This window comes from Dermochelys coriacea, chromosome 1 (assembly GCF_009764565.3).
Source record: "Dermochelys coriacea isolate rDerCor1 chromosome 1, rDerCor1.pri.v4, whole genome shotgun sequence".
Taxonomy (NCBI): Eukaryota; Metazoa; Chordata; order Testudines; family Dermochelyidae; genus Dermochelys; species Dermochelys coriacea.
Genome location: NC_050068.2, coordinates 148846291 through 148867678, shown reverse-complemented (window position 1 = coordinate 148867678; position 21388 = coordinate 148846291). Strand labels below are relative to the sequence as shown.

The 21388-nt window shown below is 39.1% G+C and overlaps 1 protein-coding gene across 9 annotated transcripts in view; it reads left to right on the top strand.

Moving 5' to 3' along the window:
* Nucleotides 1-21388, top strand: part of DMD (dystrophin) — a 1935994-nt gene that overhangs the window by 578118 nt on the left and 1336488 nt on the right. For all 9 annotated transcript variants that reach the window (XM_043505382.1, XM_043505371.1, XM_043505378.1 and 6 more), the window contains 2 exons: nt 7299-7487; nt 7844-8025. In XM_043505382.1, coding sequence (XP_043361317.1) covers nt 7299-7487; nt 7844-8025 — 371 coding nt within the window. The remainder of the gene's footprint in view (nt 1-7298; nt 7488-7843; nt 8026-21388) is intronic.

Below are 21388 nucleotides of genomic sequence, written 5' to 3'. Positions count from 1 at the left end.
TGGGATGATCCCTTTACCCCTCCCCCCACCGCGTGGCTGGTATCAGGGAAGAGCCCTGCTAGCCAAAAGTGAACAGCTCAGTGCCAATGCCCCCCGCCTCCACCACTTGGCTAACTACAGGGAAGATTTCTTTTCAGCCGTAGGCAAACAGCCCAGTAGGAACGGGCACCTCTGAATGTCCCTTTAATTAAATTCCCCTATTTCATCCAGGTTATCATGAACAATATCACTCTCCTGAGGATAACACAGAGAGATAAAGAACCGATGTTGCTTGAATGCCAGCAAACACCAGGACCATACGCTGCCAGGCTTTGTCATGCAACGATATCAGATTACTTGCTACTAGCATGGCGTGGTAAAGTGTCCTACCATGGAGGACAGAATAAGGCTGGTCTCCCCAGAAACCTTCCGCAAAGGCTTTTAGAGTACCTTCAGGAGAGCTTCATGGAGATATCCCTGGAGGATTTCCGCTCCATCCCCAAACACATTAACAGACTTTTCCAATAGCTGTACTGGCCACGAATGCATTCCAAGTCCTCGAGACAAATTAATCATTAAAAAACGCTTGCTTTTAAAACATGTATTATATTTAAAAAGGTACACTCACCAGAGGTCCCTTCTCCGGCTTGGTTGGGTTGAGAGGGTATTTCAGTCAGGGTGATAAAAAGATCCTGGCTGTCGGGGAGAATGTTGTGCTATGTGCTCTCCTCAAGCTCGTCGTTGTCCTCCTCATCTTCCCTATCCGCAAAATCCTCAGGCATGGCAGAGAGTACCCCATCGTCATAGTCCACGGACAGGGATTGGGGTAGTGGTGGTGCTCCCCCCAGAATTGCATACAGCTCAGCGTTGAAGTGGCATGTCTGGGGCTCTGTCCCAGAGCCTCCATTTGATTCTTTGGTTTTCTGGTACGCTTGTCTGAGCTCCTTAAGTTTCACGCGTCACTATGTTGCATCCCTGCTGTAGCCTCTGTCCATCATGGCCTCAGAGATTTTTTTGAAATGTTTTGGCATTTCATCTTTTGGAACGTAGTTCTGATAGCATGAATTTGTCTCCCCATTTACCAATCAGATCCAGTACCTCCCGTTCGGTCCATGCTGGAACTTTTTTTCGATTCTGGGACTGCCTGGTTACCTGTGCTGTTGAGCTCTGATGGTCATCTGTGCTGATGAGCTCGCCTGGTCAAACAGGAAATGAGATTCAAAAGTTCCCATGGCTTTTCCTGTACACTTGGCCAGTGCATCTGAGTTCAGAGTGCTGTCCAGAGCGGTCACAATGGCGCACTGTGGCATAGCTCCTGGAGGCCAATACGGTCTAATTGTGTCCACACTAACCCTAATTCGAAAAGGCGATGTCGATTTCAGCACTAGTCCCTTCATCGTGGAGGAGTACAGAAATTGATTTTAAGAGTCCTTTATGTCTACAAAAATGGCTTTGTTGTGTGGACGGATGTAGGGTTAATTTGATTTAATGCTGCTAAATTCGACATAAGCTCCTAGTGTAGACCAGGCCTTAGAGACTAACAAATTTATTTGAGCTTAAGCTTCGTGGGCTACAGCCCACTTCATTGGATGCATAGAATGGAATATAGCCCATGAAATCTTATGCTCAACACATATTTGTTAGTCGCTAAGGTGTCACAAGTACTCCTGTTCTTTTTGCAGTTACAGACTAACACAGCTATTACTCTGAAATCTTAGAATATGTGCAAACTGCTTATGCTAAACTATCTGTTCCATCTTGTACACAGATGTGACACTCTGAGTATCTTTCCCAGACCTGAAGAATAGCTCTGTGTAGTTGGAAAGCTTGTCGCTTTCACCATCAGAAGTTGATGCAGAAAAAAACATATTACTTTACTCACCTTGTGTGTCTAATATCCTGGACTGACATGACTAGAACAACACTACATATAACATTGGTTAGATTAGACATTTTTAACCATACCAAAATCATAAATTTTACAATGGTTTTATGATTAAAAGGATTCTGTTCAATCAGAAAAGCTGGTTTAATTCTTGTATGCTCAAGGTCATGTTAGTGATTACCTTTTGGAGCCCTGGCTTTAAATTACTGAGTGGAAAATTATTTTATTTACAGAAGAAAATATAAAAATTCCTGTCTTCAGGAATATTTTGAATATCAATGGTTTTACATTCAGCAAAAACGATTTAGTGGACTAAAAATGTCAACACTGATACACAAATATAAGCAAAACAATATTTCTAGAGAGTGAATAAAACCAGTACCTAACTAAAAAGAAAAAGAGTACTTGTGGCACCTTAGAGACTAATAAATTTATTTGAGCATAAGCTTTCGTGAGCTACAACTCACTTCATCGGATGCATCGTGAGCTGTAGCTCACGAAAGCTTATGCTCAAATAAATTTGTTAGTCTCTAAGGTGCCACAAGTACTCCTTTTCTTTTTGCGAATACAGACTAACACGGCTGCTACTCTGATACCTAACTAAAGAAATTCATGGTTGGGTAGACTTGATGATAAACAGAAGGCCAGACAACTGTTTCTTATAAAACCAAACCTCAATGCTGAGACTATTTCTATATAAAATATTTGTGTGTGTGGAATATATAAAACCACACACATACTACATCAAAAGAACATTATTCAGGTTGCAAAGTCCAGCACTCAAAATCGCCAACCTTTCAATTTCCCTCTTTTGCCCCCAATCCCGATGTCCTTTTCCAGCCTGTTTGAAACTACTACACTGCCAATCCTAATTTCCCTCTCCCACTATGAGCTTCCAGGCCCAGTCTCTTCTGCCCAGGCTCCTTGTTGCAATCTTCTTCTTAATAGGTACAGCTCTTGTCCCTTCTCCATTCATGCAGGCTTCTTTGCTCTCCAGGCAGGTGCTGTGACCTGGCATAGTCTGAAGAAGCCCAAAGGCTACAATGGCAGGGAAAGTCCTGTTTAGCCCCAGGCTGGAGCATTTTCAATGTGGATGGAATATTCTGGGGGTTTAAGATGCTAAAATATAAATAAAGTAATTAAATAAAAATCTCTGCTCAACATATGTGAACTGTGAGCCTCCCCTCCCCCGGCCCAACATTTATAACTTGGCCAAATTTGGTCATGTTTTCACAGAGCAACCAAAGGCACCTCCTGCCATATTTAAAGTCCTTGCTACGTAGCATGAGGGTACTAGGGCTTTTCAAAGAAAAGCTGACAAAAAATTTTAACTCAGGCAAAACAACCTGCTTTTCACTAGCCTTGTTCTTATAAACTACAAATCCACTGTGTCTGAAACTTTTCAGAAACACTGAGCTTGGGGAAGACATCAGGCATAAAAAATGTCAACCCAGTTAAAGCTGGGCAAAGTTATAAGCCATGGAAAATAGGGTTTTATACTGAAAAGAGTGAGGCAACTTGAACAATATGCCATGCTACAACCTAATTTGAGTGTAGGTGTGTATATATGTGTGTTTGTATAATGTGTATGTTCATATTTAATCCTGCAAAGGGATTTGAACAAGCCGACCCTCATGATTTCAGTCTCACACTGGTTTCGATGGGAGTCCTTCCAACTATAGATTCCTTTCTGGGATTTGGGCCTATGCATTAAAATGCATTAAAATATTTAATTCTGCCATTGTAGAGTATAGTGAAGTCCATTTTCTTTTTTTGTTCTACATCTAACTTTATTGGATGGAATTGCAATTTTTCATTGCAATGTATTGGGGCAAAAATAAGGAGGCTTCTATTTTATTTCATTATAAAGATAAGGTCACTACAAGTAGATTTCTCTGAATTTTAGCGGAGTCCAGTTCTGTCACCCTTATGATGAGTAGCACAGTCTCCAAAGAGACTGCTTGTAGAGAGGAAGAACCGATGCAATGTGAGTGAGGGGGGTGGAATTGGGCCCTAAGTGTTTAGGGATAAAATTATTTTTGAAAGTAAGAAATTCTGCTTATGAACTCTGTAAAATACTGTGCAGTGCTTACTGACATGAGTCTGTTCTTTTTTTACTTTGGGATCATGTATCCTACAATAGTGGATAGCAGAAGCTCAAAGCAGGTGCGACTATCCTTTCCATCTTTAAGCTCTGCGAATCAATTGAAACCGCTACCAAGCCTGCCTGATTTTCTAAGTGTCTGAAGGTCACAGGTCTTACATTCTTTCTCCTAAAACTTTAATTTAAACATTCATAGTCCTTGGGGTCTTCTAATCTTGACAGAATGTAAAGGCCTTCTTTTTTTTTCTCTCCTCTTTTTTTTTTTTCTTCCTCTCTTCATATTCCAAGTCCTTAAATGAGAGTTCTTTTTACAGCATTACTTTTGGGAATTTTTTTTTAAACATATCTAATAGGGATGAGTGAAACTCAAAAGGTTTATAATCTGGGTTCCCTTTGGAGAAAAACTGAAAAATTGGGATGCTTTTCAAAATGTTAAACTCTTCCTGAGTCTGGAAAAAATGGGTTGGAAGTCTCATGAAAGCAGACTTTTCTATGAGATCTTTAGAACTTCCTGCTACTTTTGGGACCAGCTAGTCAGGGGTAAAATAGACATATATGCAGCATTTCAGCCCTTCCCAATCTGTTTCTGGCTAAATTCTGAAGGAAAATTATGTGCACAAAAATGACACATGTCCACCTTACTTGCTAGGGTAGGACATCTGCTTGGGCCAGCAGGGAAGAGGGCATCTAGGTTTTTTCCACTGTGCATGAGAAATCTTCCTCCTTTCGTGGTCTACCAGTGCAGGAAGTGAGACTGTCTTGTCCCCTTTGTGGCCCTGATTGAACGACTAGCTGGTTTGTGTTATGTTACACAGCATACACACAGAAGTTAAATAAAAATATTGAATGTTCTTGCTGGACGTTTCCAATGTAACACTACTTTGTTTCTAAGAATTCAGAATGATTGTGTGCAAGAACCCAAAAACAGAGACACAAAGAGGCTACTCCCTAAAAGAGGCACACTTTGCCTTGCCTTACTGTAGGCCGTCTCTGTGTTAAATGACTGATGCTTGCACGGTTCTCTGCAAAGCTTCTCCTAGCCTGCAAGCAGGACCAGAATTGCTTTCCTCTTCCCACCCGTCCCAATTCTTACAGTGATAGCTCACAATTCCAATACAGTCTGCCCTACACAACACTTTCCAGCTCCCTGGGGTCAGGGTGACTGCTGTGGTCCCCCACATGCCAATTACCTGCTCAACTTCTTTCTCCTCTTTATGTTGAGTTTTGAGTGTGGTTCAAGTGTGGCCAGTTATCTTTTGGGTTGTGTGTGTGGATGGAGCTGTCATTTTGCTTTGACTGTACTATATGCAGATCACCTATTGACTCTGAAATCAAAGTCAACATTTACTGTTTCATGAGAAACTGAGAGAATGAGGAAGTTTGATCAAAATGACTAGGAGCACTTTGCTTTCAAAAATATGCTTTCAATGGAGTAGGAGTTGACAATGTGTTTTTAAATTCTGCCCTTTTAACGGATATCAGTAAAATAATTCATTTTGGATCTATTGAGGGAAGAGTTGTCAGATAGGAAACTTGTCCAGTATGTTGTAACTAACCCTTTGACTGCAGATCTCTGGTGGTACAAATATGATAAACTTAGTCTCTCGCCTCCATTTTGCTAGCATTTGATATATTTCTCTAATGCTTCACAGGTGAGATGGGAATATACCACAGTTTCACAGAAAGAGGAGGAGAGTAACTGCTGATATAATGATGATGATGAATCGCTATGAAAAGAGATAATTTATTACTGCAAACCAAGATTAGTATTCTTACCTTCCTGCACCATTTCAGCTTGGGATGTGATATCTTGATATGTATAAGCTAAGCACTATCAGGGATAGTTGGTAGCTGGAATTGTTTGGATACTTACTTGTTACCTTTTTCCTCTTTAGTTTCTTTCCCAGCTTCAACAAAATACTGTCTCATAACAAATCAATTGTTTGCCTCTGCTTTCTTGCTGTGCATATGCCTCTGAAACATAGGGTTTTCACACATTAATGAGGAAAATATTTGTGGGTCCTCTTCATAAAATATTGGCAGCTTATTACTGGTGCTGTCTTTTCTGGCTGGGATGTAATGCCAAAGTTACATTAACCACTTGTTTTCTGTGAAGATCCTTTTTATGAGGGTGGAGCTGCCAAATTTCAGTCTGAATAATTACATTCTGCCTACTTTATATTCCCCCTTTAATTTCAATTGGATAAGAAAGCCCTCACTTTCAATCCTAAACCACTGTGGACAGTTTAAACAGTTCCTATCTCTTATTGCTGCCATAGCTGTCTGCATGTCAGTAGAAGTGATTACTATATAGTACTCCATCCGTTTTTAAAACATCCTTGGGATCCTTCATGGTAAAAGCAAGATGAAAACAAATCATTCTCCTAACTTGCAATCAGATTTACTTTTTCCTTCTCTACAACTTGTTCACTAATTAGCAGGGTGAAACCATCTTCAGCAAGCCCCTTATTTCTTATCTCGGTCTCATAACAGTTTCTCCGATGGAGTGGGTGAAAGGGACAATGGCTACTTAATGTTGCTTGTTACTGTTTGCTCTCTCTCTAACCTGCAGCACGGTGGCATGAAGTATTTGCTTGTAAATGGCACTTGACTGGGAGCAGATGTGTTGGTGGCCCTCGGGGTGGGGGAGAGTGGATAATAATAACTGTGGATACTTTCTCCTGGATTTTTTTTTCTGGTGATTTGCAACCTTGCGTGAACTTTATAATGTGATCTTGGATAAATGATACTCTGCAGATTAGTGTAATCCACCATTGCATATATTTAAAAATATTTTAAAGTGTTTAATATTGCATTTGCCTCAGTTTGTCTGCATGCTGGTGATACAGTACCAACATGTAGTTCACTGCTATGTAAAACATTTAGGACGGTGTAGTTATGCAAGATGCTTTAGAAATTAAATATATTTCTGTCATTCTAAAAAGAAAAGTGCCTGAATGACAGGTGGTAGAAGTCAAAATGAAGAAAACTATTCTAAATACTTACTGAAGGATACACCATTTGTGTAACTTTAACTTTTGATATCATGCATAATAACTATTCTAAGTGTAGAAAAACATGAGCTCTAGGACAAAACATTAATTTTCTTTGTTTCTGAATTTAGCCTATTTTTTTTCATAGTCATTACTTTACTGAATTCAAATAGTTGCCTTTACATTGGACCAGATCCTCCATTTATCAAAGTTCTTCTATAAAAAAGAGGATTGCTCTATAGAATTAAGAGGATGGCATTCTATTATTCATTTAATGTAGCTGTTTGTGCAATTAGCATCTGCTCAATGCCAAAATTATTTTTTTATTTTTGATCAGTATTTGGACAATCCTGAAGACAGGTCATTTGGCAGCTCACTGATGGAGGTAGAAGTGGACCTGGACAGCTACCAAAAGGCTTTAGAAGAAGTACTCACATGGCTTCTCTCTACTGAAGATGCATTACAAGCACAAGGAGATATATCCAGTGATGTAGAAGAAGTCAAAGAGCAGTTTCACACCCACGAGGTATATGAGAACCACAGAGACTGAGAAACCAGTGCAAACACTTCATTTATTAATTATTTTTCATCTATTTGAATGGTACATTAAGATCAAAATAATAAAATTTTCACTGGTGCTATTGTCAGTCCCTGTTCTTTCCTTTTCCATTTGGTTTTAGAGGCTTTAAATTTAGCACTGGAGACCTTGCTTCTTACACAAAAGATGAATGTATTTATTTTTACATTGAGTCCCAAAGTTAAAATAGTGTTTAAACCAACTTAATACTTTTAAAAAAAATATGTGGAATTGAAGATATTTCTACAAAGTATAGCTCCTCCTTGTAATCTTAGTTAAGATTTACTTTTCTTTTTTTTTTTCAGGGCTTTATGATGGAATTAACAGCTCACCAGGGACGTGTTGGTAATGTTTTGCAAGTGGGGAGTCAACTTATAACAGTTGGTAAGCTTTCAGATGATGAAGAAAATGAAATCCAAGAACAAATGAATCTGCTTAATTCTCGTTGGGAAAGTCTCAGGGTAGCCAGCATGGAAAAACAAAGCAAGTAAGTAATATGTGTGTTCCCCTCCACCCTCTCACACCCCACCTCTCCCTGCCCACACACACAATGTTTATATTTTTAGATTGCAATAATACAGGGGTGGGAGGGTGATACTTCATTGCAAATGTATACTTGATTCTAGATTTTAGTTTATCTGCAATTTCGAGTGCATCAGACTCTAAACTTTCATGTTGATTTGAAAATGGAACTTGCACAGATGGGGGTTAAGTTAAAATGAGAGGTGAAGTGCCCAATAATAAAATAATAGAATAACTATTATTTGTTCACATGTAATACTTAATATAAGAATGGATATGTTATTTAAAAATGGGATACTTTATTCTTCTATCTATTAACACACATAAGGGCAAAGTAAACAGCGAATGTTCTGATATGATATTGGTAACTTAATTCATATTCATATTAAAGAAAAGATAACATACAAAATGCTTTTACGCTGCAGTTAAATTAACTACCAGACTTGCTAGCTTGGCAGAAATGTACACCTTTGCACAGTATGCAGCCAGGATGTAAACCTTGAAATCAAAAGGATGAAGATGATGATAATTTTCTTAAAAGCAGAAAAGCTACGGACCATTTCATTCACAAGGAAATTGAAAGGTTGGAGAAGTAAGGTGATCAGTAGATATTAAGTGGGAGGAGAAGGAAGAAGATGAAGGGTTTGAGGTTGAAAGTAAGCTGGTCCGGTCCTGTCCGCTGTACTGGCAAGAGCCAGTGCGGCATGCCGGACTGGGCTGGTTTCCTAGGCTGGCGATTTAAAGGGTCCGGGGCTCCCTGCAGTGGCCGGAGCCCTGGGCCCTTTAAATTGCCTCCCGAGCCCGGCTGCCGGAGCCCCGGGATTGCAGCGGCAGGGCTCCGGGGGTGATTTACAGGATCAGGGGCTCCCAGCCATTGCTACTGCAGCGGAGCCCCAGGCTTTTTAAATCTCTGCCCGAACTCCACGGTAATGGCGGCAGCCAGGAGCCCCTGGGACTCAGTCGGCAATATATAGGGCCCGGAGTTCCTCTGCGGTAGCAGCAGCCAGAGCCCCAGGCCCTTTAAATCTCCCCTGAGCCTTGGGGCTCCCAGGCGCCTCTGCAGCTGGTGGCTCCAGGGGTGATTTAAAGATCCAGGTGCTCTCTGCCTGGGTATTAAAGGCCCTGCCTCTTCCGGTTGAGGTCACACCCCCTTCTCAGGACTCCAGCATACCGGTATTTCCTTTAAGTTACTTTCACCCCTGGAGTGAAAGGACAGGGAATTGAAGTCTTTAGGAAGGAAGAATGGATTAAGAGCCGAAAAATGAGTTACATGTTAGCTGCAGGACTCTGACTTTCTGTATTTTGATTTCCATACACAATCCAGTAGAAGAAAATGTTCTATAGGTCAGGCATGGTATAGTGGAGAAGGCTGATGTTGTGGATGCAGAGGGGATTGGAGCAGAAATATGATTGCAAAAATGTGAGCAGGAAATATCCCTTCATGTTCCTTCCCTCAACCTTTACAAAGGAATCCAGTTGCCTTTCAGATTGTTCAGAGCGATTGCGTATTGTCCAGGTTTTCAACATTTGTTCCCTATCTTTTGATTTCCTGAGATTCTTAAATCTTTTCTCCATAAAATAACTCAACTTCAGAACAGTTTACTTTTGTCATATTGTGTCTTATGGAGCTCTGTTTACTTAACTTATCCTTTTTCATATTGATTCTATACAAAATAAAAGGAACTGTGTAAGATATTTTACTGTTTTAATTTATTTATTATTTTACCAAAATGAATCAAGGGGAGAATTTAAAAAAAAATCAACTAACCATTACCAGCGTGTTTATAGAAATACAGCATTAATTACTGTAGAATATAGCTGCTCTCATCAGTAAAATCAACTGGACGTAAATACATAAGACCTGGGATTGGAGGTCTGTATTTGCTTATTGATTGCTCCAAGGTGTTGGTAATTAAATATGAAGTAGAAGGACCCTGCATTGGTATCTAGATGTCTCTGAGACAGTCACAGCAGTTGTGCTTTAAGTGGCAAGCTGCTTCTGTCTATACTAAGAGTAGAGCTAGCTGGAAAATGTTGGTCCAAGTGAAATTTTGACAAAAAACTGAAACCAGCTTCTATCCAAAAGTTAAACTCCAGTTATGGGGACACAGTGTTATTGGCTCATGGTCCTGTTCTCCTTGACTCACCGCAATCTGCCAAAGCCTGGCTTTTGTGACATTTGAAATGCAGTGCAAAATATATCATTTATTCAGCTCTTTTACTGTAGCAGGGATTTAATGCTAAAATGAAGAACTTTTGTTTTCTGCTACTAGTACTGCAGCTAGAGGTCACAGATTTCAGTGAAATACTTTTATTTAACTGTTGCAACAACATAACAGATGGGACCCCATTCTGTATCTTACTCAGAGGATCTGTAAACTTTGTATGGTCTTCATGTTTCTCTAGTCCATGTCCTTATGCCACTGCACTTCTTCATAGAGAGATTCATGAGGCACTATGTGCCATTGCAATGATTTACAGGCAAATTGCAAAAATTAAAAATAAATTAAAATAAAATCCCACAGAAATGCATACAACTACTAGGCAACAAAAATGTTATTAGCCAAATCAAATTTCCAAAGATATCCAGCTCACAGCCATATCTGCAGTTGCCTGATCAAAAGGTTGGATGTAGCTGCATGTCCTGAAGGGACCATACATTTGGTTTATTTCAGCACAGTGGGATGGTGTGACTTGCAAAGTCAAGGGGCCTTTGGAGAGAATGCTCTGCTACCAGCGCCTTCACCAAAGAGTCCCGCTGTAGCTCATGAAAGCTTATGCTCAAATAAATTTATTAGTCTCTAAGGTGCCATAAGTACTCCTTTTCTTTTTGCGGATACAGACTAATACGGCTGCTACTCTGAAACCCAATTTTAGTGTTTCTGCTAATACCAACTCAGAGAGGGGAGGCAAGCCCTCAATATGGATGGGCACTAAGAACATTCAAGACGTTATAAGTCAAAACCGATAGTTTAAGCTCCATCTGGAAGGCTGTTTGCAGCCAGTGTGCACTGATGCTATGTGTTTATGCTACGATACTGCACTTAAAAAATCTTCGTAGTTGTATTCGGCACCACCTCTGTTTTCAAGTATAGGGCTCTGCAGAGCACATTGCTGTAATCCAATTTGGAGGTAACAAAGAGACATTCAAATTCCAGGACCAGGTTCAGATGAATATCTATCTTGGTAGTTGTTTCTATTTGATCAGCGTATCTAACTAACATACCCAGGGTACAATTCAGACTCGTGAGTAGCTGTGTCACCCTAGCCATCTAACCTGGAGTTCGAGTTACAATGCTTTACTTCTGTAGCCTCCGGCCTAGACTGCTCACAAACAGCCTCAAGTTGCTGTGCAAGTCACTCCCAGCTGTGTGTGTGTGTGTGTGTGTGTGTGTGTGTGTGTGCTGCAGCCAACCAGCTACACCTTGGCTCTTAAACCAAGATTATACTGCAGGGTGACCCCAACATACTGCTAGTCCCCCCAGAAAAGTATGTCTTGTATTGCCCAGCCCTCTCCTGGACAATACAAATTCATATTAAGTCCATATTTCTTTCATGGAAATAATATGTACACACCTTGTTACCCCAAATGGAGTTTCACAGACACTTCGGTTTAAACACTGGATTAGGTAAAAGATGTTTAATCTTGTTTTAATAAAAGAAGTTTATTAATCATCAAGAACAAGATTTTAAGTGAGTACTTTTAAATCAGAAATGATTATAAGAAAAATAAAGTTAAAACCGATCCAGTGCCTAATTTAACAATCTATGTTAAATTCAAAGCAAAGTTTTTCTCACCACATGCTCTCAGCAATCTTACTCATCAAATTTGTTAGGTCAGAATCCCTTCTCCAGTTCAGTGGCAGCTTCCTTTGTCCCTTCTGGTGCATGAATTGAAGGACAGCAATAGAAAGAGGGAGGGATGCATTGGGGTTTTTATCCCTCCTTTTGATACTGTTAGTCGGCCACTTGGGAAACATTCCCAGCTGAGATTCAGGAGTCAGAATGTCTATAGGAAAGGATGTTCCCTGCTGCTTTTTCCACCAATTGGAGCTTCTTTTGTTTCTCTTCCTGCTTGATGATTCTGTTTACTGCTTAAATGCAAATTAAGCAGAACACACATTCCTTTGTTTACAAAAAGAAAAGGAGTACTTGTGGCACCTTAGAGACTAACAAATTTATTAGAGCATAAGCTTTCGTGAGCTACAGCTCACTTCATCGGATGCATCTAATCTCTAATAAATTTGTTAGTCTCTAAGGTGCCACAAGTACTCCTTTTCTTTTTGTGAATACAGACTAACACGGCTGCTACTCTGAAACCATTCCTTTGTTTGAGACAGACCTATTCACCAACCTGAGTTTAGAACATGTGTTAAGAAGACCATGCAGTGGTATCTTATAAACTTCAAATGCAATGTTGCCATGTACGTTTTATCAGGACAATATTGACCGACAGATTATGAGGTTTTCAAATGATACTTCAAAAGCCATATTTTGTACAAAGATTATTACAATAGTGTGCAGGGTGTGGACAGAGGTACTTTCTTACTCAGAGACTAACAAAACCCTCAAACTGCAAACATTACAAAGATGGACAAATTGCAGATGAATAATCTGGTTGCTTCCCACAATCATCACCCCCTCTGTGTTGTCCAGATTGTCATGTTTATTTTCAAATATTGCGTTTGTGTACAAATTATTGTTTAAAATGTATATGTTATACTGCAGCATACAGAGTTTCCCAGAATTCAGTCACTCAGTGCTTTGAGCAGTAGCTACACATTTTCAGAATTTTTTTTTTTTTGTCTAGGACTCGCTTAGGCCCAATTCTGCTAATTGCAGGAGCAGCAAAAGGCAGAATGTTATGGTGAAGACAAGAGTGAGTAGGTTAATGTTTAGGGTAGATATTCCTGCATACATAACTTGATTGTTACACTTTTCATTACTAAATAACAAGAAGAAAATACCCTAAAGTTAACATCTTATACTAAATCACCTGACAAATGTTCTTGATTTTACTTAAGATGTATTAGGAAACCCTAAGTGTTTGAATGAAATGTGGCTTTTAATCCACATTCTCTGTATGAACATGGACTAAAATAAAGCCCCTTCCTGGAGCTTGCCTTTCTTTAAAAAGGAACAAGAAGATGACAAAAAGTTTGGTCCAAGCCATCTACCAAGGTTTGGATGCTCAGCTGAGCCCCCAGATTTGCTTTGCTTCAGGCCAAAAAGCGTCACTGTAGCCCATTTTAGAAGCACTATCCTTCATTTCCGCCCCCCCCATCCCCAGCCAGAAGGCACTTCCTCCCGTTTTGATACTGCTAGCTAGGCAGTAGAGCAGGACTGGCTTCAGCCCCTGTCTCCAGGGAAAATTGTATTTGCTTTCCTCTTCTGGTCTTGTGTGAGGTTTATCCACCTCATCACAATATGTTATAAGCAAATAAGACTGCAATTGATCTAGAGTGAACAACTGTCACACTACTTTACAGGCCTTGAACACATGTATGACAAAATTATCCTCTCAGACCTACACTATTGGACAAGCCTCTGCTGTTATGAATTCAGCTCCCATGATGACACTGAGAAGTTGTCACATGTAAACAGAGCATTATTTCAGACCTAATAAAAGTGTGGTTTTCAGGGAATTTGGCAATAGTTAAGAAATGTTTAACAATTTTAAAAAAAATAATTGCAACATTATTTTGACTTGCTATTGACAAGAAGTATTTAAACTTTTCCTTGGCATCCATTTTCAATAAATGGAAATTAAGTCTGATAAGATTACTATATTATTGAGATAGAATTGTAAACACACTTCCGTTAAAAGCCCTTTTTTGATGCTGTTCTATAAGCTGAAGTTCATATAGAGCTTTTCATCAGTGTTGTGGTGGGGTTTTAGTTTTTTTTTGTTTTTTGTTTTTGTAATTACTGTTAGAATGTAATTGAATTTTTCCTCAAGTTGAGGTCATTTCATGATATTTATTTTCAGTTTACAAGGTAAAAACTAGCCACTTTGCCCATTTGACAAATTATTTCATGTTTTTCGTTTCTCTTGTAATTTCAAAATGAAAAGGCTTTTACACATTTAAAATAGGGTACAAATATAGAGTACTATTACTGTACTTTGTATTTCTTTAGCAACAGCCAAAGAAAGACATCCCACACGAAGAAGTACTGCACTCAGTGACCCAAGAGGTCCTTTCTGAATTCGATGTCCTACACTTGTCTTGCCCAAAATGCCACGGTAATGTGAAGCACTGGGGGGAGGGTGGGGTGGGAATTATCTTTCATTTAAAATACCCACTCACTAAAACAAATATGTACAAATAATATACTTACTGTCAACACAGGTTATACAAGAACTTACACAAATATGCTAATATTAAATATTGCATTATAATGTTATCTCTCTTTTGATCTACATGGCTAGGTAAAAATCTGGGATCTAGTAGGTTGTTCCAGTTAGGAAGAGAAATTGGTGGTGGTCAGCTATTTATTCGATGTAGTTGTTTGTTTATGAATAATGTACAAACATCCTCTGCCTCTGAACACAGAAGGACTCAAATACCAGGAAACAGATTATTCAACCTGCACCCCGATCCCAAAAAACCTCTCCCTAGACTTCTTCCAGGGTCATACACTGTGCTTTCAGCTGCTCTGTATTACTTTCTGATTTTGTGTTTTTCTTGTCCACACACGTATGCGTGCACATGCACACCCACACCCTTACCCAAACAATACTCAATGCCCCTTAAGTCCAAAACTCCTGGATAGGGTCACATACCACTTTTGTCTTAAGTGTGGGCTTGTGGTTAATTTATCCTTACTGTTCTGTTAATTTAAGGATATATTCATACCCACCAATCTCAATGAGGTTTGTGATCCATCCAGTGACCAGTACCTCTCAACACAGTGCTAACTTAAAAAAAAATGTATATCTCCATTCCAGCCATCCAAATGTGGTGTTTTTATATGAACTATAATTTCAGAAATTTTGAAATCAGCAAATTGACAGCAAATTAATACTCTATATATAATGTATTAGGATTAATTTGTCAATGATTTCAAAATTCCTGAAATTGTAGTTGAAATAAAAAACACCATGGTTGAAATAGAGATATACACTTTATTATTTTTTTAAATAATGTGTGTGTGTGTGTGTGGTCTTAATTTCCCCCTGTTGTTCGTGTTTAATAAGTGATAATCCTAGACAGTCTTGAAGAGTGGATTAATCTGAAGTGTGTGACATACATGCGTAAAGCAGTTTCATTAAAGGGTGAATATGCAGTCTGTATCTTTGATTTACCCTGGGGAGGTAAACATAGCAAGTATATTGGATAATCCTGTCCATATCAGAAGGGATGATTGTTTCTGAATTTAAATATGAACGGTAAGAGGCAATGTTCTGTAATGTTATGGACTTGTGATAAGAGAGTCTCTATTCTGGAGGGTGAGAAATGAAGGTTGATCTTTGATCTACGATAGGCTGGTGCGCTGCATTCATGTTAACTGTAGAAATTGTTAGGGATGATGTTTCTTTCATTACAGTACACTGATGCCAATATTGTCATTTACTGTATCTTCCAGAATTAACTAGAATACAGATTTTGCTATTTATTAAATTAATAAAGCCATCCTTTAGGAAAAAATAAACATTACAAATCTGAATACACTGCGGGAAACATTGCTTAAGGAACCTTCAGGTACTGAGGAATTCTCTTCCTTTTGCACACTAAGAAGGCTATTTCCTGTCATTTTTTTCATGAAATAGGTTTTTAAAGAGATGGGTTTCTTCAGTGGTGGAGCAGCATTTTGTCATGCTGCTATAAGCCACTTCTTATTTGGGGAATAAATCCAGCTAACCTGCCTTAGGGAGCTAGTCAAAAATGGTATGATTTTCACCACAACCCAGAATACCATCTATTTTATACAAGAAAATATGTGATAACACCAAATCAAATAGAAGCAGAAGTTTACAATTGCATTGTGTCCTAAAATGATTATATTTTCCAACTAGAGACAGGCACAGACTATTCAGCTGTGTTTTATTTAGGTTTTTATGCAGTGCCCATCACTGTCACATCTGAGCTACCAAGTCTGGATTTAGATACAAGTTTTCTCCATGGTCGGACAGAATTTGGAACACAGGAATGTAGTAATTGCCATAATGGATCAGACCCATGGTTCATCTAGTTCAGTACATCATGTCTCTGAGTGTGGCCATCCACAAGAAGATGTCAGAGGGAAGCAATGAGATTTTAGTTTGAACAGGAGAAGACAGATGTGGAGTAGAGAGGTACTACTGGTAGTACCTCTCTACTCCAGCATGGAGATGGTAGTTGAATTTTTGTGTTTGAGGGTGAGATTACGCTTGCATGGGGAGAGGGGGTGTGGAGAGGAGCACCCACTGTCAAAAACAAAAGTCAGTGCTTGTGGATAAGGTGTGGAAGGAGAAGAGAAGGGGATCTAGGACAGAGCCCAGTGCACACCCCCCATAGAAAGTTGGAGGAGGATGATTCTCCAAAGAACATGCTTGAAGGAGAAATTGTAGAGGTAGGAGGAGAACTAGGAGAGGACAGAGTAACAGAAGCCAAAGGGAAGGATAAGATTTCAAGACCATCCTGCCTGTCACTCGTAAACTAACTCAGACTTCTCTGGTCCTCACATCTAGACTTGCATCTACTTCTGGAAGATTCTGTATAACATCTCTGATATAGTCTTTCCTATCCATCCACACAGTTCAAACTCTGGTCTAGTCCTCTTCATATCCTATCTCGATTACTTCAATATCCTTTTCTTTCACCTAAACAAATGTAATCTTGTCCTGCTCTTATCCATTCAGAATGCTACTGCAAAAAACATCATCATAGCTCGTTGCTTTGACCATACATGGAGAATTTTGATATTATCCAACCTGACTGCAAGGAGTTAAATCAGAGGAGGCTCTTGGAGGCAGGCAATTGGCGGGGGGAGAGTGGATGGGATGCGACAGACAAACAGGAAAAGAAACAAAAGCAAAAATAAGGTAAAATTCAGAGAATACCCGAAGGGTCCTTTAGGGAACAGTGCGATGAGGGGGGGAGCTATTAAGAAATGCCCCCATGTCAAGATTCCTTCCCACTCTGAACTTTAGGGTACAGATGCGGGGACCTGCATGAAAACCTCCTAAGCTTACTTTTACCAGCCTAGGTTAAAACTTCCCCAAGGTACAAACTATTTTACCTTTTGCCCTTGGACTTCCGCTGCCACCACCAAATGTCTAACTGGGTTTTTTTATTAGGAAAGAGCCGTTTGGAAACGTCTTTCCCCCCAAAATCCTCACCAAATCCTTGCACCCCCCTTCCTGGGGAAGGTTTGGTAAAAACCTCAGCAATTTGCGTAGGTGACCACAGACCCAAACCCTTGGATCTTAAGAACAATGAAAAAGCATTCAGTTTCTTAAAAGAAGAATTGTAATAGAAGAAAAGGTAAAAAGAATCACCTCTGTAAAATCAGGATGGTAAATACCTTACAGGGTAATTAGATTCAAAACATAGAGAATCCCTCTAGGCAAAACCTTAAGTTACAAAAAGACACAAAAACAGGACTATCCATTCTATTCAGCACAGCTTATTTTCTCAGCCATTTAAAGAAATCATAATCTAACGCATATCTAGCTATATTACTTACTGAGTTCTAAGACTCTATTCCTGTTCTGTCCCCGGCAAAAGTATCACCCAGACAGACACAGACCCTTTGTTTCTCCCCCCTCCAGCTTTGAAAGTATCTTGTCTCCTCATTGGTCATTGTGGTCAGGTGCCAGCAAGGTTAACCTAGCTTCTTAACCCTTTACAGGTGAAAGGGCTTTTCCTCTGGCCAAGAGGTATTTTAAAGGTGTTTAACCTTCCCTTTATATTTATGACACACCTTCTGGCTCCAACCAGACCGACAAGATTATTCATCCCATGTCTGAATCTAGGTTCTGTGGGGAAACTAAAAGGGGGAGGGGGGCTTTGACTCCCAACTCTGATCAGCCCATGTTGCCAGCCTCCACTGCTCACTTGTTAAATTTTTAAACAAGCATATTCATGCTTTCTCCCATGCTGCACTCATGCTTGGGAGAAGCTCCCTATAAACATCTATAAAACTGCTTTATTATCTAATTAAAATCTCTCTATACGACACACTTTTGCTATGATGCCTACATGCAGCCCAGCCGTGAGTAGGCTGCTCTTGTGCCAAGACCCAATGCCTATCCTGCTAACCAATTTTCTCCTTGTTTTCTGGTCTTTCTCTCTCTGTTATCTCGTTTTATACTTGGATTGTAAGCTTTTGTGGGCAGGGGCCATCTCTCTTTCTGTACAGTGCAATGGGTTCCTGATCCAAGAGCAGAACTGTTATTTGTATTACCATAGCACATACGGAACAGGAGTCCCTCATAACTGGAGATTGGCTTGAGCATGAAATTTAATATATCTTCCAAAATTTGTTAGCAGTGTCTGTTACAACTTTAGATATTATTGTCCTCCATATAGATGCCCAATCACTTTTTGAACATTGCTAAGTTTTTTTGTATTGGTGACATTATGTTGCAATGAGTAATTTATTTTCGTTTTGTGGGATGGGGAAGTGCAAAAAGAATTTTCCTTACATTGATATGGAATGTTCCAGTGCCAGATTGACTGATTTTATCCTGCCACTTATTCCATGGATCCATGGACAATTATGAGATCCACACTTAGATTTCCATCCGTAAAATTAGGAGATGGGAGCTGCTGCTGGAAAAAAGAGATTTCTGAAAAATAGGTCTAAATATGTCATTTTTATATGTGCATATGTTATAATTTAAAAGATAAATCATCAAAATATGACTTCTTCATTATTAGGATTGTCCTTGAAAGCATTAAAAGCAATGGAAGAATGAGAGATGACAACCTGGCATTGTAGCAACATATGATTTTATTCTCCCTGAACTAACAGTATAATTAATTATAATTAATTTGGTTGACAAATACATCCTCCAGGGAAGAAAAATATTACTTAAAGATGAGCTCAATGAGGCTACCCATGTTCTAGGAAAGCAGCCATAGAAAACGTAAGGAAAAACTGCACATTCTTCAATATGGCGGAAACAAAAGCAAGCAATCAGTAAAGAGGAGAGATTTTCTGATGTGATATAACAGTAGAAGTGACCCAGTAGTTCAAAAAGAGGGTTAGCAGGTCAGAGCATTGGAGTTTTCTGAAGCAGTGCAATGCTGTTGTTGCTATCCTACAGTAAAAGGAGGCCAAAGGAAATCTGGTATATGTTCATCATATGTATTGAAAATATTTGGCTCTTGTAGAACTGCATTAATGACTCGAAGAAAAACAGCAGGCTTTTTAAAATAGGATTCTCAACAGTGAAGCATCTCAGTGTGATAAATGTACTACTGGAGAGGAAAACCTAATGTAATCAGGTTTACTTTATGGAGGATTTCACAACTATTAAAAAGCATTCAGTCAATGAAAAAGTATTTTGTAGTGGAAATTCATAAGAGTCAAACAATAAACAAAGGTTACAATCATCTCTCTGAAGAGAGATACATGAGTATTAAAACCTCTACATATGCTTAGAACAAGTAAGCTGATGTTTGGAAAATACAAGGGGAAGGAGGAAAAACGCTATGAAAAAGAAATGATAAAATTATTTTCAGGGATGATTTCATTCTCAGACTTAATGTTCCTTGTCATAGAATGATATTGATATTCTGTATAATAATTATCAATATTCTTAATTTTTATCATGTACAAGTTTTCTGTATAATATGTGGAAATTACTTCACCTCTAGGATGAAACATCACAACTAACTAACAGTGCGTAGCAACGCTGCACAATAGAGTATAAAACAAAGTGAAAGAGAATATAATGCACACCTGACACTGCAGGGGAGTTTAGTTAGACTGAAGGTAATTACTCCCCTGCACATCATACAGTAGAATTTTGAAGGGGCTCCCTGTACTCTGGTCGTCTTAGCATATGCGCAATGTACCTCAGATGACACGTGACCAGGATTCATCACTGAATTTGGTCTGCTGGTTGGATCATTAGCATTCCTGGGCTGGACCAGGTACTGATGGGGGTTTTGACATGAAATCCATGCCCCCCAGTGTACTGGGTGCTCTGGCAGGGGGAACAGTCTCAAATTGTGGAGGGGTTTATGGATCTGTCACTTTATGCTTCTTCTGGTCATTCCACATTATAAAGACACACAGTTGTGTGACGGTTGGCTGACAATTTTTGGCCAAAACTCTGGGGGCAGGAGTGGAGAGGTTGGTTTGTTTTTTGTTTGTTTGGTGAATTGTTTGTGAAAAATGCAGATTTGGCAACAAAGACGTTTCACAAATCATGTTGGATTTGCCAAATTGCTTTGGACTTAAAGAAGAAAAACTGAAATGTTTTCCAAAAAGGAAAAAAAAAGCAATTTTTTCCGTTCAAAACATTTGTTTAAAAAGTTCTTGAATTTCGATTTAAAAAATCAACAATTTGAAAAATGGTAAAAATCAAACTGAAACATTTAGATTGTATAAATGAAACAGTGTACAACCTGAAATTATTTTTATAACTATTTCATTTGCCAAAAAATTCAAAAATCAGATTCATTTTGATCTCAAATTACTTTTGTTTTTGAAACATCCATTGAACTGAAAAATTCATTATTTGCACAACTCAAGTTTTGATTAAGACCATGAGAGGTATATAAAATGAATGTTTCAACTGAGTGTTGGAAAATACAGTTTTACGTCAAATAGGTAAAACCAAAATCCTGGTCTCTTGTGTGGCTTAAAGCTCTCAAGTCTCGTTTAATAAAGAGATATTATTCCTGGAGACTTTGAACTGAATTTTTCCTCTGTAAAATTGCTTTGGTAGTTTCACAGGTACTATTATGATGAATGTGGTGTCAATGCCTAACTAAGTAATATAATTTTAGGACCGTATTCTCTGTCTTCTGTTTTGGACAATTGTGTGGTATTGCTGTGTATTTTTTTAACAGCTGCTGCATTTGAAGAGTTGCTGAAGTGATCCCTGTATCTCCTTCACCTACCTCAAAGAGGAGATGTGAGGATTGATTCATTAACCCTTTAATGGGACAATGAGGCCATTCTTGAACAGAATTGCTGACTGGCACTCATTCTACTGCGTTGGGGACCCACACCAGTACTAGATGGGTAGACATGCTAGTGATTCAAGTTGCAGCCATTTCTTCTAGTGATGGCTTGATATTCCCTCGGCTTTGCTTCCAGGTTTCTCCACAGGTCCTAAAAATGTTGCTCACCCCCAGAATTCTTAACTCGTTGGTCCTGACCCTCTT